The sequence below is a fragment of the Cydia strobilella genome, chromosome 15 (genome assembly GCF_947568885.1).
Source record: "Cydia strobilella chromosome 15, ilCydStro3.1, whole genome shotgun sequence".
Classification (NCBI taxonomy): Eukaryota; Metazoa; Arthropoda; class Insecta; order Lepidoptera; family Tortricidae; genus Cydia; species Cydia strobilella.
The window spans coordinates 10,612,222-10,634,000 of NC_086055.1; the positions used below are offsets into that span (position 1 = coordinate 10,612,222).

The 21,779-nt window shown below is 35.6% G+C and overlaps 1 protein-coding gene and 1 long non-coding RNA gene across 2 annotated transcripts in view; both read right to left on the minus strand.

Moving 5' to 3' along the window:
• Positions 1–2,743, minus strand: part of LOC134748039 (uncharacterized) — a 99,887-nt gene extending 97,144 nt beyond the window's left edge. The window contains exon 1 of the long non-coding RNA XR_010128379.1: positions 2,734–2,743. This is a non-coding gene — a long non-coding RNA (uncharacterized LOC134748039). The remainder of the gene's footprint in view (positions 1–2,733) is intronic.
• A 10,955-nt stretch (positions 2,744–13,698) lies between these two features.
• Positions 13,699–15,786, minus strand: LOC134747903 (uncharacterized). The gene is made up of 4 exons (XM_063682581.1): positions 15,781–15,786; positions 15,130–15,285; positions 14,811–14,969; positions 13,699–13,877 (listed from the first exon to the last, which is right to left on the minus strand). Exons 1-4 carry the CDS (start codon positions 15,784–15,786, stop codon positions 13,725–13,727), a joined length of 474 nt encoding a protein of 157 aa, XP_063538651.1. The 3' UTR covers positions 13,699–13,724.
• Positions 15,787–21,779: the final 5,993 nt, after the last annotated feature.

The following is a 21,779-nucleotide window of genomic DNA, read 5'->3' on the forward strand; positions in this document are numbered from 1 at the left end:
CTTTTATAAAAAAAATTTTGACCTGGTGCCCGGATTAAGTAACATGTTAATGAGAGTACACACGAATTAGACAAGTTTCCTTGATCAATCTTTATACATTGAAAACATTTTTCTTATAAAATATTGTCCGTTTTTATACTGAGTATGTAATAGTTTTAAAACAATTTTTTGCATCTTGCTTGATCCATGTTTATACATAGATTACCTAGCGTCTAGGGTGAATGTACTGCAATTTATAGCTTCATTAGTCTGGGAACGCTTGGACTGACTTCATGTAATTGCCAGATTAAATCAAGGTAATTAGTGATGCGTAATTATACCTTTACGTGGATGAATATGCTAGAGTAGAGTGGATGAATATGTAGTACCTAAGTATGTATGTACAATCGGAGACATTCCCGGTAAACCACTTCAGAAAAATTTACCTCGATCCTTAAGAGCGAGCTAAACTCCGCCTCCCATAGAGATAACCAATTACGATGCATTTGCCTATCAGATTATAGTACTGATTTAAACTTTCACGATTTTTACTCATTATTAATAACAACGACGGGACTTAACGTCGGAGGTAAATTTAAAAATTATTTTACGCGATTAAGTCCCGACTGTGAATAATAATGAGATTATAGTACATACTATGTCTTATGGTCGCCTAGTACCCATAGTACAAGCTTTGCTTGATGTAAGATTGTTACCAAATATTCATAATATACTTACTTATTATTTCTTCTCGTAATACCTACAACGATGTAATATTTGTTCCTGTGAAACCGTAGCTTAAGCTGCTTCGTTCGTTCGAAAAATTAAATAGTAGGCCCGTAGGAATTAATTTCAGATCATATGTGATAGCTTATGATCTAAAGCAAGTTGACATCTTTTGGACTAGTCTATTTCGATGTTTTAGTGAGTATACTGCCTCACTTAATTAATAAGAACTTACCTAGTTGACGCATCATAATGATATTGAAATTGCACGTGAATTACTTACACCTAATATAATTGGTAATAATGTCAATATGGGTAAGTGTGACATACTTTTGTAAAAGTTTACTTTTAACACATAAATCAATATCATAAAGAGTTGGATTTCGAACTGTGCCCTAAGGTACAATATGGTATGGTTCAACTTTAGCTGAAATCAATGTGTTTTATGTTCGTTTGATGATTTAAAGATGGTATTTAAGGTCTTTAATGAAAGTAGAGTCAGGGTCACACTTCCCGAGCAAAATGAGGTAAGTGTGACTACTTTGTTAGTGCACGCTAGACAACATTTTTTTTTCATATTAAAACGCAATAACCATGATACTAAACGATTATAATTTATAAATTTTGATCTATACTATATATCTATACTTAGTTAGTTATTATCATTTATGATAAAATATAATCCGGGGTAACTGTGACATACTCTCTTCTTCTTAAGAAATTGTTTGAGTACGGTGTCACGGGAACCTTCCATAAAACAATTACTTCTTTCCTAGAAAACAGAAAGCAACGCACCTACGTGCTCAACTCTAAATCTGACCTTGAGTCAACTGGTAGCAGCGCCGTCCCTCAAGGATCTGTCGCGGTAAACAACCTTTTTTTAATACTCGCCAACGACATAACAACAGCCTGTCCAGACGTAGAATATGTGTTATTTGCAGACGACACTTGTATAATTGTTAATGCCGACTGTTTCGATCGTTTAAAATCTAACCTCAGTCATGTAATAAAACTAGTAGAAAAATGGTTCACCTCTAATGGCATGTCACTTAACCCTGAAAAGACCAATATTATACATTATCAACCAAGGAATTCAATAAAAAATAAACTTAATATAGTACTAAATGACACAATAATACCACAAATTGATACTGCTAAGTACTTGGGATACATAATCGACTCTGGGCTGACGTGGGCGTCTCATATTTCAATGATCTGTGACAGACTGGCCTCAGCATGCTACGCCCTGTCCCGGTTAGCCGGCAGTCTATCAATCGAAACCTAAAGATGGCTTACTATGGTTATTTTCACTCGATTTTAGTTCAGGGAGTGGAACTGTGGGCTACGGCACGGCTGCGGAGAGGGACAGAGCGTTCAAAATGCAAAAACGCGCCATTCGTGTAATTGATGGAAAGCCGGTGGACCATCCGGCACAACAGTTGTTTAGGAAACACAAGATCCTTACCCTACCCTGTGTATACATACTGGCCGCGTGTATGTACGTTAGGAAAAACATACAGAACTATAAACATTCTAATAGTGAGCGACGTCCCCGGCTACTTGCCCCGAGGCGCCGACTCGCCAAATCACGACGGTCACTCAGCGTCATGGGACCAACTATTTACAATTCATTACCCTCAGATATATTTAACTTAAATAGTGACCGCTTATAGAAAAAGCATTCTACAGCATTGACGAATTTATAAATACTCGATGAGGTCGTTGACTTCTGCATGGTAGTTTAAAAAATATATATATTCCTGTTAACTATATTTAAATCTAAAAATGTTTTTAAGTTTAAAAATGTTATCAAATATGTAATTCATTATATTAACGAACATATGTACATATATTTTTTTGTAAATGTAAATATAAAATGTAACCTGTAAAATTTGCTTTTACCAATAAAGTTCTGTATTCTGTATTCTGTATATATGTTCCAACCTGGGGTGTAAATCTTTTTTAAAGAAAAATGCACTTTTAAGAATAATTTATTTACGACTGAAAAAGAATATGTGAACTATGAACCATACAAAAATTACCTTCGATTTATAGGAATAAACACACTTCATAACGCTGTGGCGCCTGTTGTCCCAGCCGGCGAATTACGGTTATTAGACTTATTAGATGAAGATGAAACATAATACATACCGGTGAGATAAAAAATAAGGTTGGTACCTTAATTAATAATTCCACGCAGACGATGTCGCGGGCAAAAGCTATGTCATTGATGATACAAAAAATGATTGTTTACGATCTCTGATACGGTGCAAGTGTAACATACAGTCACACTTGCCTCAAGTGAGATAGACACACTTTCCCAGTCACTCATTGTATGCCATGACGATAACCTCAAAATTGCTTGACAACGTCACCTTTAGTAATAAATTACAATTGATAGTTTGTTTACTCATGACAACAGATTTTAGCAGTATCAAAATATGAATTATTTTACGTAATATGAAGGTCAGTTACACTTGCCTCGTACCTACACTTAGCCGTACTGACCTTAATTGTTATAAATATCGAAACCGTATACATAACATTTCCTTTACTGGAAAACATTTTATATTTTAAAGAAATATACAACTTTAATTACCAACATTCCAGTAACTATAACTAACCGTCCACTCGTGTAACTAAAACTTCCCCTTTGACAACATACACTATTACTAACCCAACATCACATATTATACACTATATTTACATTCGAAAACTAACCTTAGTCCCTTGGATTTTAAATCTAAATTCCAAGCTCACATATAGTTCCAACAGAGGTTGGTGAAGTTACTAGGATACAGATGTAAGTCACAAGAAAGTTTTCTATTTAACGGGCTGTAGGCGGGTGAAGTTAATGCATTTAATCCAAGTTGCATTCGCAGGAGAATAATGAAGTATTGCTGAATTTGTGCAGTTATTGGCAGCCGGAATTGAGCATTGGCTCGGACAAAGTTTACTAGTGACATAAACTAGAATATGCACTTGGTGTGAGTTTCACCTATAAATATACTGGTAGAACTGAAACCGTGTAAAGTTTAAGTTTTAATCTTAAACTTAGTGTAAAAAAAAGATCTTAATTAAAAATTAAAATAAAGTAAAACGAAACCAAAATAACTTAATTTCATTGGTTTTTCGAAGGCGGTTCCCTTTTTAAAAAAAACAATGAAATTAAGTTATTTTGGTTACGTTTTATTTTATTTAAAGTTATTTTTCCTTTTTATTTATTTTTTACTTTTTAGTGATAGGTATATATTTTAGGTTTTGAGATAATAGTATTGGTACTCAAATACTAGTTTATTTAGGCTCTCTATTTAGTTTTGGGCTAATACTAGCGTTGGCGATGGCCAACCTCGATGATAATAGCGACGAAACATATGACGTTACGGTTAGTAAGGTTAGTTTGCCTAGGGTTAATTATGTAAGTACATATATTATATAGATATCTGGCCAGATAGATTAAATTTGTAAAGAAAAAGTTAACTTTCAAAAGACTCTACAAGATACCCAAACTCCCAAAATTTCACCCAAACACAAAATTTCATCTAAATCGGTTTCAGCAAATCAAATATGACGATATACCGATAGCAGCGCCACCTACCGGGTCAAATTGGTTTTTCAAGCCATCCGTGTATACTAGAACCTTCTTCAGAATGTAACAAACACTTTTCTGAAAACCGCATCAAAATCGGTTCAGCCAAGCAAACGCGAGATAATCGCAAACAAACATACATACGGGTCAAACTGAGAACCTCCTTTTTTTGAAGGCGGTTAAAAATAAGAACCATGCAGCCGGGCTAGCACATGATTGGCGCGAGAGTATCTCGCCGCGACATAGACTACCCGTCCCCCTTTAATTCATACAGTTAGTAAAAGACGGTTAGTCTATCTCGCGGCGAGATGCTGTCGCGCCAATCATGTGCTCGGCCTACAGGTATTGAATTTAAAGATTTCGCGGCTACTAGGTAAGTAGGTACATCAATCAGGCAAGTGTATGTTTTGGCACTTATGGCCACGTATAAAGTGTATGAACAATATGAACAATATGAACATTATATGATACAGCGCTCTCAACTGTTGCTTTTACGCGGGATGTCAGAATGTGACGCATCATCTGTTACTGAACGACCGCACGTTTAAACCACATTCGAATGAGTTCTCCGATAAAATACCGATACGTAGGGATTCTTAGATCTCAGTCTTCCTTTCTTCAAAATTACGTTACGTGGTCAATTAAAAACTACGTGTAATACTCTAAATGATGCGCCGAAGCAAAGCACGCGTCTTGTGAATGAACCGATCTATAGTTCAGTTTCGCCTTATTTGCCTGAGATGCTCTCAGTAAACCCAATACTCCAGGGTCTTTACGTCTCGGTGTCAATAAAAACATTACAACAATCCCTCCCCCAACCTCGTGTCTCTCATTTAACGCTAGGCTCCTTTATGCTTTCTACAGATCGCAAAATGGTGTTGACAGATTTCTAAATAATGTTTCTCGTGAAATGTAAATAATTATTTATTCGAGTTCGTTCAACTCTTGATCACGAAGTTTAAGATCGGATCGATTGTTACAGTTTAATTGACTTGTTGACGAGTTTTTGATTTGAGGCATGACGCTTCGAGCGTTGACAACTTTTGTTATTTTTGTAATTAGCAACATATTTTTTTATCTTTAGGTGATTGAGAACGCCAACAACGCTAACAAATATTTATTACGTTCCTATAAATAATACGTAAGTAAGTAGGTTCCAGTTAAATCTTTCTGAGTATCAATATTTTATAAATAAATAATTGTAATATTTTATTATTATCTAATTCTATCGAATGCTGTGCACTATGGTTCAGTATGGTCTGAATGAAGGCGGTTAAAAAATGCAGCATACGAGTATGTATTACATATAAGTATATATAAATACTAAATCAAGCGCCGTAGGTAAGTGGGACTGCATTAGCCAAGGCGAAGCGTATGAATACCTACTTACAAAGTGTACCCAGACATGTAGCCCATGTAGGTATATTTAGAATTCATTAAATTGTATATAATAATAACACGTTAATATTATTTCGGTCAAAAATATAGCACAAAAATAATCAATGAATGTCAATTAAAAACAATTATATACCTATGAGATATTTAGGTATGATAACGGCACCAATCAAGAGACATTCAAGAGAAATATTGGATTTTTGATATTTCACTGTTATTTGTAATATTTCACCGCTTTGCGAGTTACAAGTTGAAATATTCGTAAAATATTGCAAGGATTTAAAAATTAATGTTAAATACTTATTTTACAGGAATTGTGGTTTATATCTCATTATGGGTGACATGCAAAAATATAGGTAAGTAAGTATATTAAAATGTAGGTACCTAAATAATGGTTAAAGGGGAATCTTCAAGGAATAGGGGGTCAGAGGGAGCTTCATAGTTAGCTTTTGTTTTCGGTTCTGTACTGCTTTCTGGTTTAGCTATTTCAGTTAGTTACGAATGTGAATAAAATATACCAGATATTTACAATGGAAAGTACATTTGTAATTATTGTAGTTATATTGAATAGAAGAAGAATAGAATAGAATTTCTTTATTTGTCAGAATACGTATGGTACAAGATGAGTCGAGGACACAACATGCAAATAATTGACAATTTGATAATTTTAACATAAAATAAAAGTACAATATAGAAAATATTACGACTAAAATGAAAACAGTAAGTAAATTTTTCTGTTAAAAAAAACTAATAAAAGAAAGGAAAGGTAAAGGGAGAAAAGAAATAATAATATATAAATTTGCCCATTTGCATTCTTAACGTGTAGCTAATAATCATAATTAACGCACCTATCGCAAATCGTTTCCCGTCCATCGGTGTTTTATTTGTTCCGATTCCGATCTGACGTAGTTACTTCAATTACTATCTGTGTAAAAGTTGCTGGTAATCTCTTACGTGATGGTTACAGTGCCCGAGCACAATTGCGTCACAGTAAGTTTGAAAGCGTAATTTAGCGCCACGACGTACAACCAAAACAAAGCACTTTCCAAGCGCTATGGCAACGGCTAAACGCCGAATTTGGACGAAACCATGGAGTCGTGTATGTTTATTAAAAAACAAAATTTAAATATTTTTTGCTAATAATTTTATATTTCTTACTACATTATTTATTTTATTTTACGTTGAAACTGTTAGGTAATTTAAGGTGAGTTCGGCAAAGTTACGGACATCGGGTAAGATCGTATGATTCAAATTCCCGCCTATTGTGGGGTATTTTTTTAATGCTGGCAAGGTGATGCGATGCGCAATTTTGTTCCGCACCCCTCTTCAGTCCGCACTTGTTGCTCTGACAGACTAGACGCGTGTTTTGTGCCGTTAAGTAGAAAAGTTCAAAAAATGTGTTTTTATTTTCCATCCGGATATACCCTCCGCCAGTTTTTTTGGAATAACTGGTAAGTTTAAGCGTTATTTGTTTCTTTTACAGATTGCATGTTATTTTTATTAACTTTGTGACAAATCTGTATATTTGGAATTCTGATACGATGCCAAGATCCGGTCTTACCCGAAGTGGTAAAAGATCGGATGCAAATCATCCGATCTTAAATTCTCAGGAATGCTCAAACTTTATACGTGTCACCACGATGCTTGATTAAATTTATCTAACAGACGTATATAGTGGTGTTTTTTTTTACATAACCGCAAATTACAATCTAAGCGTCTAATATTGCACACTTAAGTAGGTAACTGATCTCTTTATGAATAAATAATTATAAATATTTTTATTTACCTATCTGCTGTAATTATGAAGAGGTAGGTTTATTTTTTTGTTGATTATTATTATTATTTTAATAATGTTAAAGAAATATAATGGTTTTTTGAAATATTATTGTTGTGTTGATTAATCAATTCTTACTTGGTTTAAAATGTGTGCTTATCAAAGCGAATTGGCCTGTTTGTAAGATCGAGAGATGTTTTCTCACACGAAATCATACTCGTAGTTATGTGAGATGGCGTTGGAAAGTTTATTAAGTACCTATAGACTGATATTACTGCAATTGATTAAGTTTTGGTCGTATTAATTCCTCCACTTTCATATTATTTTACCCTTATGTCCTATTTTATCACCCTCTTTCAACCTACCGCGCTTAAGGTGTCAATGAACCTACGTGGTTCATTGACCCACATGGGTTCATTGACTCCACACCTAAAAGTTTGACAACCATAATTTCTTGAAAATTGAGCGCATGGTGTAAGATCGGACGGAAAAAATGCAAAAAAAAAGATATGGGTCGGATATGATAGCCCGAATTACTGCTAGGCCAATTCTTCTATATATGAATCGGTGAGTAAAACCGGTTATTTTGCAATTGTAAACTTTATGGTACCGGCAATAGGGCCGAACTTATAGGCCCGTCCGTTCTTACACCACCAGGTAAAAAAATAATGCTGTCAATTTATTTTGTTTCCTATGTTTAAACACTCATTACACGCTCACTATGACGTTTAGAAAGATAATAAAATTCAGTTATATAGAGCATTTCATTATTATCAATTCTGTACTTAAATCATGTCCGTACCCTATCCAAAAGCTGAGAAAAAAAAACCAACATCATCTCAACCCACCTAAAATCGTCCGAAACTTAGCCGAACTCACCTTAATTAGTATTTTTGCTTGCAAGTATTTAGAGTATTTTTTAGGGTTCCGTACCCAAAGGGTAAAAACGGGACCCTATTACTAAGACTCCGCTGTCCGTCTGTCCGTCCGTCTGTCCGTCCGTCCGTTTGTCTGTCTGTCACCAGGCTGGATCTCATGAACCGTGATAGCTAGACAGTTGAAATTTTTACAGATGATGTATTTCTGTTGCCGCTATAACAACAAATACTAAAAAGTACGGAACCCTCGGTGCGCGAGTCCGACTCGCACTTGGCCGGTTTTTAATAACATACTGAAAAAACTGATCGATAGCGATAAAGGCATACGTGTCCTATCCGGTTACTAAAAAAACTTACCTGGCATAGATGTTATTCCTCATATTTAGAACTACAGTATTAATCAGTATAGAAAGGGTTGTTTAAATTACCAAATGCCTAATCCTGCCTAACAGCTGTCAATATTTAGGTATTTGTGTTCTTCGAGACCTACTAGAATAAAACAAGTCCAAAGGGAATTAGCTGATATAAACTGCCCGTCTCCAGTACTGATTTAAAATATAGTAAGCATGTATGATATAATATGTAATTATTTCACGAATAGGCCATCGATTCACGCTTTCCACGTAACTTAATACTTTGCACTTTCCTTTCCAAGCAGTACTGCTTGCAAGTTTATAAATGTCGACTCCAAGACTATTCAAAGATAAGTCTTTAGTAGATTGTTAACCAAGGGACGAAAGGCACTCATTTCTGCCGAGGTATTTTGGCGCTCGAATGCAGTGAGAGCGCCAATAGTCCGAGGCAGAAATGATGCCTTTCACCCGAGTTAAACACTCTACTTTTCATTTCGAATACGAGGAAAGTAAAATGCATGTATTTTTTTTAAAACATGACTAAGTATACATTTTTATAGTATTTCTTGAGGGTACTTTCAATTAACAATTCAGACAAAAGTATCGTTATTTATGGAATGGAGAGTCAAATATCAAAATGAAAAATTTATTACAAATCCATTTAAACTCAAATTTCAATTGCGTATCGTAAAAAAATTAAAAAAGTCGTACTTCGAACGTAAAATGCTCTAGTGCAGACACGTATCATTTTTTGCGCACCTTTTAGAACAACAATGACCCTCTTTCAGAGCATGAGAAATGAAAAATATAATTCCCTTTTTTTAGGGGGGGGAATGCCATTTCGCATACCACTCGGGCGCGTGGACGAACCAGAGTGGTTATGTGGGACTCCTTGTTTTGGGCTAATGGGACCCCAAGTCTACCCACTAAACAACCCTCCCGTCGCGGGCTACGGGAACACCAAGTGCACACTACCGTGACTTAATAGAATTCCCTGAATTTGTAGGAAGCATAGGTATAATGCGACATTGTTTACATTGTCTGTCGACGCCACTCGACCGAGCCTAATCTATAGGGAAATCATTGAATTCATCTCAGTTTGCATTATTAACTCTGCGTCATGCTTGGCATCGGCTATCACTATCAATAAAAATACTGTGATTATTGTATATTCTTGTTACATGTTCATTTTTATGTTCTTAGATTGTTTTGTTTAGGTACCTAATTTAATATTTTTGTTGTTTAATACGTAGGTTCACGCCACCATGCCTTAAATGACATTTTGTCTGCAAATGTGCCGTGCATACTAGAATATCCAGGCCTGAACCGGTCCGATGGCAAAACACCTGACGGGCTGACACTTATTCCATGGGAAAAGGGTAAGTGTCTACTTTGGGATGCCACGTGGGTCAGCACTTTCGCTTCGCACAGTGGCAGAACTGTCCGGACGACAGGAGCGGCGGCGGCGGGATTAGCGGCAATTTGGAAGCGCGATAAGTACTCGGCGCTGCTTACTAAGTACATTTTTGTCCCGTTAGCAGTGGAGACGTCCGGGTGTTGGTGTGCTGAGGCCAAAATATTCTTGAGCGAATTGGGGCAGCGTTTGAGGGAGAGAGGTCATGACCGTCGTTCCGAGTCATTCCTGATGCAGAGGCTGATGCTGAACGCGGCGAGCGCGGGACGAGTTGTTTGACTAGGTTGTGGCTTTGTTTAGTTCATTTAGTTTATAGTTAACTTTAATGTATTTTTTATGTACCTATTGTTTGTATTTAGTTTAGGGTTTTATGTAATTTTTGTAGTGATTGTTTTGATTGTTAAAATTTTATTATTACCCATTTTAATTGTGATTGGATATGCACACTAAAAGTCAGAATTTAACATTATCACATAATTTTTCGATAACTTTCTTTTGTTGTTATCTATTTTCATTTCAGGTTTAATAATCAACGAAGATTGACCCTTAAATCGATTTCGTCACGACCATTCTCGACACTTGCAAGTGCTTGTCTCATCCAAACTAGTATAACAGTGATTTCGCGACCCGAGACAGCAACCCGATGACCACAAAATAAAATACCCTTCGAGCAAATCTAATCCAAGGTGACGATTAGGCAGGTACCTATTGTTTTTAATGACTGACCATGAGTATACTATATATCTCACCAAGAACCGGCTTTCTATCATTTTCAGAGCGGCTTTTCGTATACATTAGTTTAAAGTAATCTAATACTGTATTCTAATAATTATGAAATACACTGGTAAAATAAAAAACTCACGGTAATTTTTTTGTCCTAACGAAGACGGGTAATTTGCAAATTTGCCAAGACGGGAGAAATTAATCCCAGACTAGGAGGTTGATTCTTGAAGACCACAAATAGACTGGTTTGCATGAGATGAATAAAGCAAAGAAAATTAGTGAGCAAAGTATTGATCACGATGTAAAATTGTTCACGGGCGTCTCTACAGACGGCGGTCAAGGCCTGCAGGTTTCACTTTCTTGCGCCGACCATTTTCACCGCTCTCACGCGCAAAGCTCAGAGAAATGCGCAAATGGCTCAATGCTTATTCCTCTCCCGTTTTAAAATGACGTAAGTACAAGATCAGACAAATGACAAATGCTCTTTTAAAAAATAAATTTATATAACCGTCCATTCTGAAAAGACGTAAGTTGCCAGAATTATCTACTTAAGATAGGCTATTTAGTTACTTAAATTTTGAGATAATATGGGCAGATTGTTTTACGTGTTAATGTGTTTTATTTAACTAGGTAAACAGCCGGAAAGAGGTTTGTTTTGCACATTGTACAATAAAAATGTGTTTTTTTATTATTATTATACTTTTACTCTGATCACAATAAAACACATATACATTTATGTCTCAAATCTTGTAACTACATAATTTAAACCACTTTCCGGTGTGTGATTGAGTTGAAATTTGGCGTACTTCCGTGAATCCGATGGCAATGTATGTGTATATACCAAAGATAGATATAACTCCGTAATAGATGGATACAGTCTAAGGAAAAAACGTGCCTCGAAAATCACGAAAATTTGATTCTCGATCAGATGGCGCCACTAGTTTTGGCCTACTCTCGTATAGAGGGCGTTGACGGTTTCGTTTGTTATTTATAATTTTAACGCATATCAGTGAAAGAACATGGGTCAAAATCATATACAAATAATTAATGCAAATAAAAAATCCTTCATCCATATTTAAATACATTGTAACGTAATTTTATAAATCTTCATTTTTAGTTTTAAAGTATGTCGATAGATGGCAGTAAATTTACAGTGGTTACAAAATTTACTATGACAGTACCGCTCTATCTTATTATATCCTCTTTGGTATACTAATCTAATTGCCGTCAGAATGTAGCCAAAGGAACTATAGGGTATGGAAAACACAAACAATTTGCGCTCATTAAAATGGTGTTCACACTTTTTATTTAGTCATGCAAAGAAGAGGAACTACAGTCAGAAATAAAAGTGTGTATAGAATTTAAGTTAGTTTAGTTAATAAAACTTAGTTTATGTGACTGCTACATAATCAAAAGCATTAAAACACATGTGGGTTTAAGAAGCGAATGAAGTACAACGAACGAAACAACGATTTGGTTGTAATAATACTGGTCATTTCCTAGGGTTTCTGATCGCATTTTAGAGCACTCATGATATGTGCGTAGATACAATAGTTATTTGTACAACAAGAGAGAAAAAGTTGATATTTCTTCGAGTGCTCATTTTGAGTCCCGTGCAAGCGAAAGATTATATAATAGATACTCGTCGCATTTATGAACATTAACAAGTTATTTAATACTGAAACGTGTTTTAATGAAATCCATGTCACATCATGTCAAGTTAATAAATAAATCCAGTTGCGATTTCTAACCTTCAAAAATAAGCCTTATAAACACAAATTGCAGAAAATGCCATCTAGCAGAAAACGGCGGCAACTACTTAACACTTCTTTGCTGCAACCGAACGACAAGTGTCGTGGTGACATCTATGTTTTGTTATCGCAACTATTGCTGGTAGTTCGAGCTTCATGGTAATAACGCTAGATAACGCTTGTGTTTTAGCAGTCCTAGTCTAGTACCAGATTTTATAAGATAAAGATAATCCATGTAAACTGAAACTTATCAAATTATAGTTAAAAAAAATGCGGAAAGGCTAGTTAGTAATTGACAACCTCACTCCATACCTAAGCTAGGGAGCTTAGGGATATATTATAGGAACATTGTATACACATGGGGGATATACACAAACGTAGCCATACATTCTGTAGGTACATATTTGGGTCAATTTTTGAAAGTAGTTACCTATTAGGAATAAGGCGTGCTTTGTTGTTGCCTCTATAGAAGGTTTTGAACGGACTCCGCTCAGACCCCCGCCCCCTCCAACCATCCCTACCCCTCTGATACTGGCTGCCAGGTTATTCCGCAAAGTCCGCTTCTAATGGAAGCTCACAAACTCGCTCATCTGACCCCAGCCTTATTTCCAGCCTCGCTCGCTCCGTAAAATCCGCTGGCAGTGGAAGGCAAATGCTGAAACTCTTTTTTAGTGGAAGTGCACAGCTAGTTTCCTCCGGTCAGCTCGGTTCGCTAGCTCCGTTTCCGCTCATTACCCTTTTTTAGTGGAAAGCCCGCATAAATATTCTTCATTGCACTAACAGTAAATTAAAAAGTTTCAAATAGAATAATCAGAACAACTAGCATTTATTAGATAACAACAGGCGGTCTTATCGCTAAGAAGCGATCTCTTCCAGACAACCTTTGGGAAGCAGAAAATGAAGAAGTCGTAACACCGGTAATGCAAGAATGGTTAACGATTTTGAGAGCAATGAAAACAATTTACCTACTTACCTAGTCAATTTGCTGTACTGACTTTAATATTAGATCCGGGAGCCTGGCAGCTATTCATCGGTGGAGGTCAAATAATGCAGGCTACTTAAAAGATGCTGGTTTGAATAAAAAATAATTGTTGTAGGTGTCTGTTGTTGCACGTAAGTACTAATATGTTTTTTTTGTAAGCCTACGATTTAACGGTAAATATTACAAAAAACCTTCCAACTAAATCTTGCGTCTGCAACTGGTTAAACGTGACCTCGACCTTCCCCTTCCGGAATGGCAGGTAGTTGGGAGTCTTCTCTCCGGGCAGCGTCGTGTTCAAGAATCGGTACATTCCCTGAAAGTGAAATTTAATGTGCCATTCTCAATCAAAATGGTATTATCGGTTCAATTTGAAATCAACCTTATCGACAATCGACAATGTACCTTAACCTGTATGTAACCTTTTGGCTGAAAACGTCACAAATTATGACTTATGACAAGTGTTTCTGGCATGGAGACTATATAAAGGAGCCAAATCTCTATGTATGAAAAGTGACCATCAAAAAAAAGTAATTAGGCGGCGCCACCATACACCGAAATATTACCAAAAACAACCTACGTAATTTGGTCGGGATATTTGTTGGTTCATGTTATACTCATGTCCCAGAGCCTAACTAGCGCCACCGGAGAGATTAGGAACTATTATTTAAAGCTGAAAGCGGTCACTTTTGCAACAATTCTGCCATAAGAGATTGGCATCCTTTCTATACCATCCATAGTTTCTGGTACTCCACTGAAAATATCCTATACATGATTCGTATTTTAATGTTGGTACGACATGTTTTTGCGTCATAAAATTTTCTCTAACTTGCGCTTCAGTGATAGTCGTTAGACGATGTTACATGTAAGTATCATGTATCATTTAGTTACTTTTCTAACTGTTGTTACAGGTATTGCCACGAGTTATTCAGGTACGTTATTTAGGTACCCTTAAATCATATCCACTTATTCAATTACCAGCTGTGTGAGGGTAATCATTCAACTTAACTCTCCGCACGACTGTTATACGGGTGTCCAGCGGCAGATTTCAGATTAAAAATAAAATTTACCTTATGTAAAAAAAGAAAAACCGACTTCAAAAAGGATAAAATAATATCCTGTACTGCGTAAAAACGTACATATGTGGCCATTTGTGCTTGTGGAATGCATATTATGCTATCATAATACAACTGTTTATGTAAAAGTTTTGAACATGTAGCAAAAAAACATATCTATCATCATAAAGTACCGGCGCAATAGGGCAGGATATTCCATATTTGTCTAAAATCGTCCTTAACATCTTTCCGATGTATTGTTCTCGTTGGAATAAGTCGCAAAACTTCAGTTTTAGCTCTAATAGACTCCGCTTGTATTGGTTGTTTTGAGCTTCGAAGAAAACGAAATGAATCTGTAAAATATTTCAGTTACCTATTATATTATGACATATAAATGAACTAAAACTACAAGCAAAAGCAGGTAAAAGCGCTGGTTCGATTCATCATACAACAACAGTACCTAATCCTTCACTATTTTAAATATTTCTTAGAAAGAATAATTTAATTGCTCACCGTGATATTATTTCCCCAAGTATGCTTGATCCCTCCCTCGAGGTTGTAGAGGTAATCACTTTTTCTGCCGTACCGTATGACGCGTGCAGACACATTATATAAGTATTTCTCGTTGACGTGGGTTACTTCTGTGCGTTCGGGAATAATAAAAATACTCTAAAATGAACAAAAACATTAAAATCTACGTCAGTCACATTTGAGACCCTCGCTGCGTGTAATAGTCACTTAAAAACAAAAAACTAACATCGCACACGCGACTTCTGAAATCTTTTAGAATCAATCTACCTATATACAATATATTTTTTTCTACTCGTCGAGTATAATCTGTGTATTACAACTTCATATGCAAAACTACAACCTTACTCTTTTTAACGTTGGATAGTCTATGGCACTTCCGACTCAAGCATAAGAATTTTATCGATACAGTTTAGTCAATTATAAAAATTTTGAAAATAGAACTTCATACATTTCGATGAAATATTTCTTGTTTAAGGAGACTCGATTCAATGCAAATTAGTTTACATAAACACGCTGCTGCGTCGCATCTGCTTTGTGATTGGTTAGCCAACAAAAACATTTTATTTTATGTTGTAGTAGAAACAATTGCTTCATAAGTCAGAAACGCGCATGTGACACCCTTCATATAACAACATCCATACTCTACGACAACCGAAAACGACCTTGGGAGTCCGTTTAATTGAATCCGAAGCCAGCAAGTAGCCTTCCAGCCGTCATATATAGTGCTTTCCTCAAAAATGGCGCAATAAATGCAAATATAATAGAAATATTTTACAGAAGCAACATTCTTATGTATATATTTTCACAGAAAAATGTAAAAAGATTTGTTTTGCCGCTGTTTTATTTTTTTATAATACGCCAACCTATTTGAGACACCTAAATAGTCGCGGTACCAACATTATAATAATAAGAGCTGATCATCTGTTTGGCTGTTTAATGGACCTATGCCTTCATTTGATATGGCCACTTCAACTTTTAAAAAGTTTGGAACTCGACAAATAATGGAATTTGTATGCAACATTGCAGTCCCGAAATCAAGACTGCAATGTTTTTAACTTTTAAATTTTTTGACTGACCATAAACTACGCACTTCGCGACCTACTTTTTAACCGGCAAGGTCGACTTTGCCGTCCATTTTTGAGAAAAATATATTATTACTTACCACTGAAACCAAATATAACCAAATAATAGTATTTTATACAATCGTGATATAATAGAGAGCTTTTCAGTCGAGTACCGTGTTTAAGCAACGAGGCTTGCCGAGTTGCTTAAGTTAAGGTACGAGATTGAAAAGCTTGATTATATCACTATTGTATACAATACTTTTTCTACGAGACAAAAAAATAATACTTTCAAATCATATAGGTAAACAAAGCCCTATCTTGGGTACTGCTCTCCCAAGTGCTCATCAAGACGTGTCGGAAGACCAAAACAGCGTGTGCCTATGTTGCACGAAACCTGAGTTCCACTAGGTACAGCCAGGGTTCAGCATCAGCTCTATCTTGGGTACTGCTCTCCCAAGTGCTCATCAAGACGTGTTTGATGACCAACACAGCGTGTGCTTATGTTGCACCAAACCTGAGTTCCACTAGGTACAGTCAGGGTTCAGCATCAGCTCAGCTCTATGTATACTAAAACCTTCTCTAGAATGTAGCAAACACTTTTCTGAAAACCGCATCAAAATCGGTTTAGCCAAACGCGAGATAATCGCGAACAAACATACATACATACATACATACATACATGTACTCATACAAACATACGGGTCAAACTGAGAACCTCCTTTTTTTAGAAGGCGGTTAAAAAGTGGAATTAGGGGCTCGTGAACATGTTACCAAATAATCTTATCAGGAGATACTCACCAAGGTCCATTCCGAATAAAATGTGGCAAGAACAAGAACAAGTAAAACAACATTGGCACACCTCATGATGCTTCAAATAAAACAAGATTTCAATGTGGCGAACAATAAATAAACATTGGCGTATGTGTGTAAAAACATCACATCCACAATATAATCATCATTTAATGAGGTTTCGCTGGTAATTGCAGGTATTTGTGGACAGGACGCGTAGAAATGATATAGATCTGGGGGCCGATTTTTGAATTTCGATCGCTCGATTTCGTGTAAGTATTTCGTTCAATAATAATATATAGTTGGTCAAACCAAATTGTCAGTAAATATTAACAAAAAAAAACTATACATCCTTTTCATTTGGGTGCTAGTACTTGTGTAAGACAAAGATAGTATGATTCTCTCTGTCTATGTTTGAAATGAGACAGTCCTTTGACAAACTATATCTCCACTACTAGGTTTTTAAATTAAAATTAAGGCATATAAAAAGCGAAACCAAAGAAAGTAATTTTACTAGTAAACTGAAACAAATTTTAATAAATAAAGCCTATTATTCTATATCGGAATACTTAGACGACAAAACACTGACATAAAATAAAACACATATTTTCACTAACACAGAATACACACGCATTTAGCTTAGCTTTAGTTTAGGAAATAAGAATTGTTTGCGATGCCCTCACAGGGTTCATGTTTGAAGCATCTATTGTAAACATTATCATCTGTATAACAACATGAGTGCAATAAATTACTTGATTACTTGATAAATTCTACCAATAGATTCCCAATTTATATCGCTCGTATTTAAAAAGTTAGCATTTCGCCGTTTTCCACCGAATTTTGAGTGACGAAATCGAGCGATCGAAATTCAAAAATCGCCCCCCTGTTCTATGCTTATAATAAAACAGTTGAGTTAAAATCTGTAGGTACATAGAAAAACTAATCTCCCCCGGATTAGACATTAGAAAAAAATACCTTTTAGTAAATTTTATTTTATTTGTTGATATAAAATCCGCAAGGCCAAATAAAATCGTGTCAGGGGCTAGGTAACCAAATAAAATATATTATATAGATTGATTTTAAAAGATATCAGAAGTCGCGTGTGCGATGTTAGTTTTTTGTTTTTAACTGACTACTACACACAGCGAGAATATGCAGTATATAGTCACTATATCTCTACAACGGATATTTTTCAGCTGCAGAAAACACGATAATCCCAAAATACAACGTCAGTGCTATAATTTTAATGTAAATTAGGGTTATATTTAGTGCGACATAAAATAGTAGAAATAAAATAAAATGGAACTAATAAATTCCATACTAAATTGTTGCCATGTTTAAGCATTTTACGTCAAAAATGTGACAGTTACGTAGGAAGTGGCTCCCTCAATACTTTTCTACAATTTCTTGTCGGACTATAGCTACTAGAACATTCCAGTGAGAATATTATGCTAATTAACTATAATTAGCAATTTGCTAACTTAAACCCCTTAGTTACAGACGTTACAGTGGACATGAGTGACCAAATGGAATTGCTTAATTTGAAAAAAAAAAAAAAAAAGCAGACAAATGCTATCAAATCATAGTGCATCACTTGGAAAATAAAAAATGCAGGGATTTTCGCCAGAAGAGTTTGTTAAAAATGGTTTTTCACCAGTAATGAAGGATCCCTGAACAAACCCACCCATATCCACATTTATCCACCCAATTTAACGAACTGTTACAGCTGAGAAACAATCGATACAAATTGCACTGTTGCACATGCATGCATTCCGTTGTTCGCGGATCGCGGAGCAGCCGGAGAGAAAATTGACTTTTACATGCGGAACGCATTGTGGAACCACTTTCTTTTACGAGTATGACGCACTAGTATCCTCCTAAATCCCAAAATCGTTAGTTTCGTTTTTGAATTTAGAACCTTGACTTATGTAATTAAAGTTAAAATTACGTTTTGGAATAAAGCCTTTATAAGGGCCTCTGGGACTCAGGAGGGGGAATTATTTTTTTGTATCTTGTTTATATATTTTTTATTTATTTATTTAGGATCACCAACAGACAATACATCATGAAAAAATAATCTGTAACTTACATAACATTATGGTAGATGTTTCTCCAATTATAGGTAACCACAGCCAAAGATAGATATAACACCGTAATAGATGGATACAGTCTAAGGAAAAAACGTGCCTCGAAAATCAAGAAAATTTGATTCTCGTTCAGAGGGCGCTACTAGTTTTGGCCTACAGTCGTATAGATGGCGTTGACGATTTCGTTTGTTATTTAACAATTTTAACGCATATCAGTGAAAGAACATGGGTCAAAATCATAAAAAAAATTAATGCAAATAAAAAAAATCATTTATCTATATTAAAATACATTCTATCGTATTTTTATAAATTTTCATTTTTAGTTTTAAAGTGTGTCGACAGATGGCAGTGAATTTACTGGGGTTACAAAATGTACTATGACAGTACCGCTCTAGTATAAGTTACTCTATGCCACAGCTTATTCCATTATCTAAGGACATACAATATAGAACTTAAATGAAATTTAACAAAATAAGGAATAGAAAGAAATTATGATAAATGAATTAATTTGAATTTATTTGCACTTTGCGACAGAAAAGTGACAAAATAACATATTATATCATTAACATTAACATATTTTAAGATTTGAGATTTGAGCGCTCTCCATGCCGATAACTGGCGGGAGATGGCACAGGATCGAGACGACTGGCGTATACTCGTGTCGGAGGCCAAGACTTATTTTGGGTCGCTGCGCCATTAAGTAAGTAAGTATTTTAAGAACAGAGATAATATTATGAGGAAAACATGCAGGGAGATGAAAATACAATATAAATGTAAATATTGCAGTCTAACCTAACATGTATTGTACATTCATTACCGTCTCTCGTCCTGGGTTGGAGTTGAAATACTTCAGCACTTTTATTTTAAATCTATGAGGCTGTTACCAAGTATATCAGCCTCCAAGGAGTTCGGGAGATGGTTGTAAGTTTGATAAAATGTAGATAGCGGCGATTTGCGCCCCAAGTTTGATTTTCTGCCAGGGCGCGGCAATCTCGAAGGAACGGCAAAGTTAACTTTTGCAAGCAGTTCTGAAAAATCAACTCCTTTATGGTTTAATTAGTTTGTAAAAAAAACGTTAGATCAAGCATTTTTCTCCTTTTATTTAGCGTTGAAACATGGAAGAACTTTAGACGCTGTTGATACGACCGTAGTTTATGTCCATTACGCGATACATACCCTAAGTATGCCAAAAAGCGTCTGTATTTTTTCTATACGGCTCTTATGGACTTTGTAGATGGGTGACCATATATGTGAGCAGTAGTTCTAGGATGCTTCTCATCTCATCAGGGCGAAATAAAGTATTTTCCTAGTACGAACGTGCTTAAAATGTTTTGAGTTTTTTTATCAAAAATCCTAACATTCAAGACGATTTCATTATGATACTATCATAGTGAGCGTTGAAGGTTAGTTTACTATCCATAATAACACACAAATCACGTACCTATGGTGTTTACGTTTTGCAGCTGCTCTCGATTTATGTTATACTTATAGTCTATAGTGTTTTTGTTACGTGTAATAGCTAATGGTAACATTTTTTAGGGTTCAGTTCCATTTTATTTTCTACTAGCGACCCGCCCCGTTTCAATCCTTTGAAATGTGCAACGCATTTGAATGCGGTTTTCGTCAGTAGATAAAGTGATTCAACGGAATGGTTTAGATGTAAAATTTACTAAGGTGTTGTTTTATTTACAATTAAATTTACGATGATTAGTATCTATATTCTGTTTTTTTATTCCGTAGGCTAAAATATCATTTCATGTGGTAGTAAGAAATGTCATCTCATACACATGAAACGTCATTATAGTCTACGGAATAATAAAACAGACTCTTAGGTGGTATCACATTAGGTACACCACACCCGTCGGAAGCCAGGGTCCGGTCGTCGTTAATACCTAACAAGTAACTCAGGATTAAAGGATCAAATTGGAGTAACCTACTTAGGTTAAATAATTAAACAAAATTATTAGATCAGTCTAAAATGGTGTCGCCACGGTGTTGGGCCGTTATGTCAGAGTTAACGAAATGCAGCGTGGCCCACATTCCCGTGCATTGCGGAAACAATCGACGCGCGAGGTAAACAAAGATGTTCCGCCACGTTTGGCGTCGTCACCCTGCGAAGATTGCGACCGTCGCCTTTCTACTCTTGCGCGCTATTTGTACATTTATCACTTTACTGTACAGCGAGCTGCAAAAGTGCATGACTATTTTATGAATGAGTTCCATTTATCCCTGAAACTCGCGCCAATGATTATCCGAAAATTATGGAATACTTGTAGTAGCCTTTCAAAGTATAAGTGCACACTACCTATACTTTGAAAGGCTACATACAGTAACTTGAATTTTATAATCTAAGCTAAATAAACAATGGTAGTTTGCTTTTCTTAACTTTATTTCATTTCTACTATTGGATTGAGGGATCTTAAATACTTCCGTCAAGCTAGTTTTAGCCACATAAGTATATTTTTAATAAAATATTTATTCGCATTTTATTCTATTATTTAACAATAACAAACTAAAAATGTGACGTTTTCAACCAAAAGGTACCACATTGTCGCTAGTCGATAAGGTTGATTTCAAATTGAAGCTATTTGGAAATAGCGCCTTATTGACAACCGACAATAAGTACCCTTTTGGTTGAGATTGGCACAAATGTTCTTCTAACTTTTCATTCTAAGCTGTAAGTATTTAAATT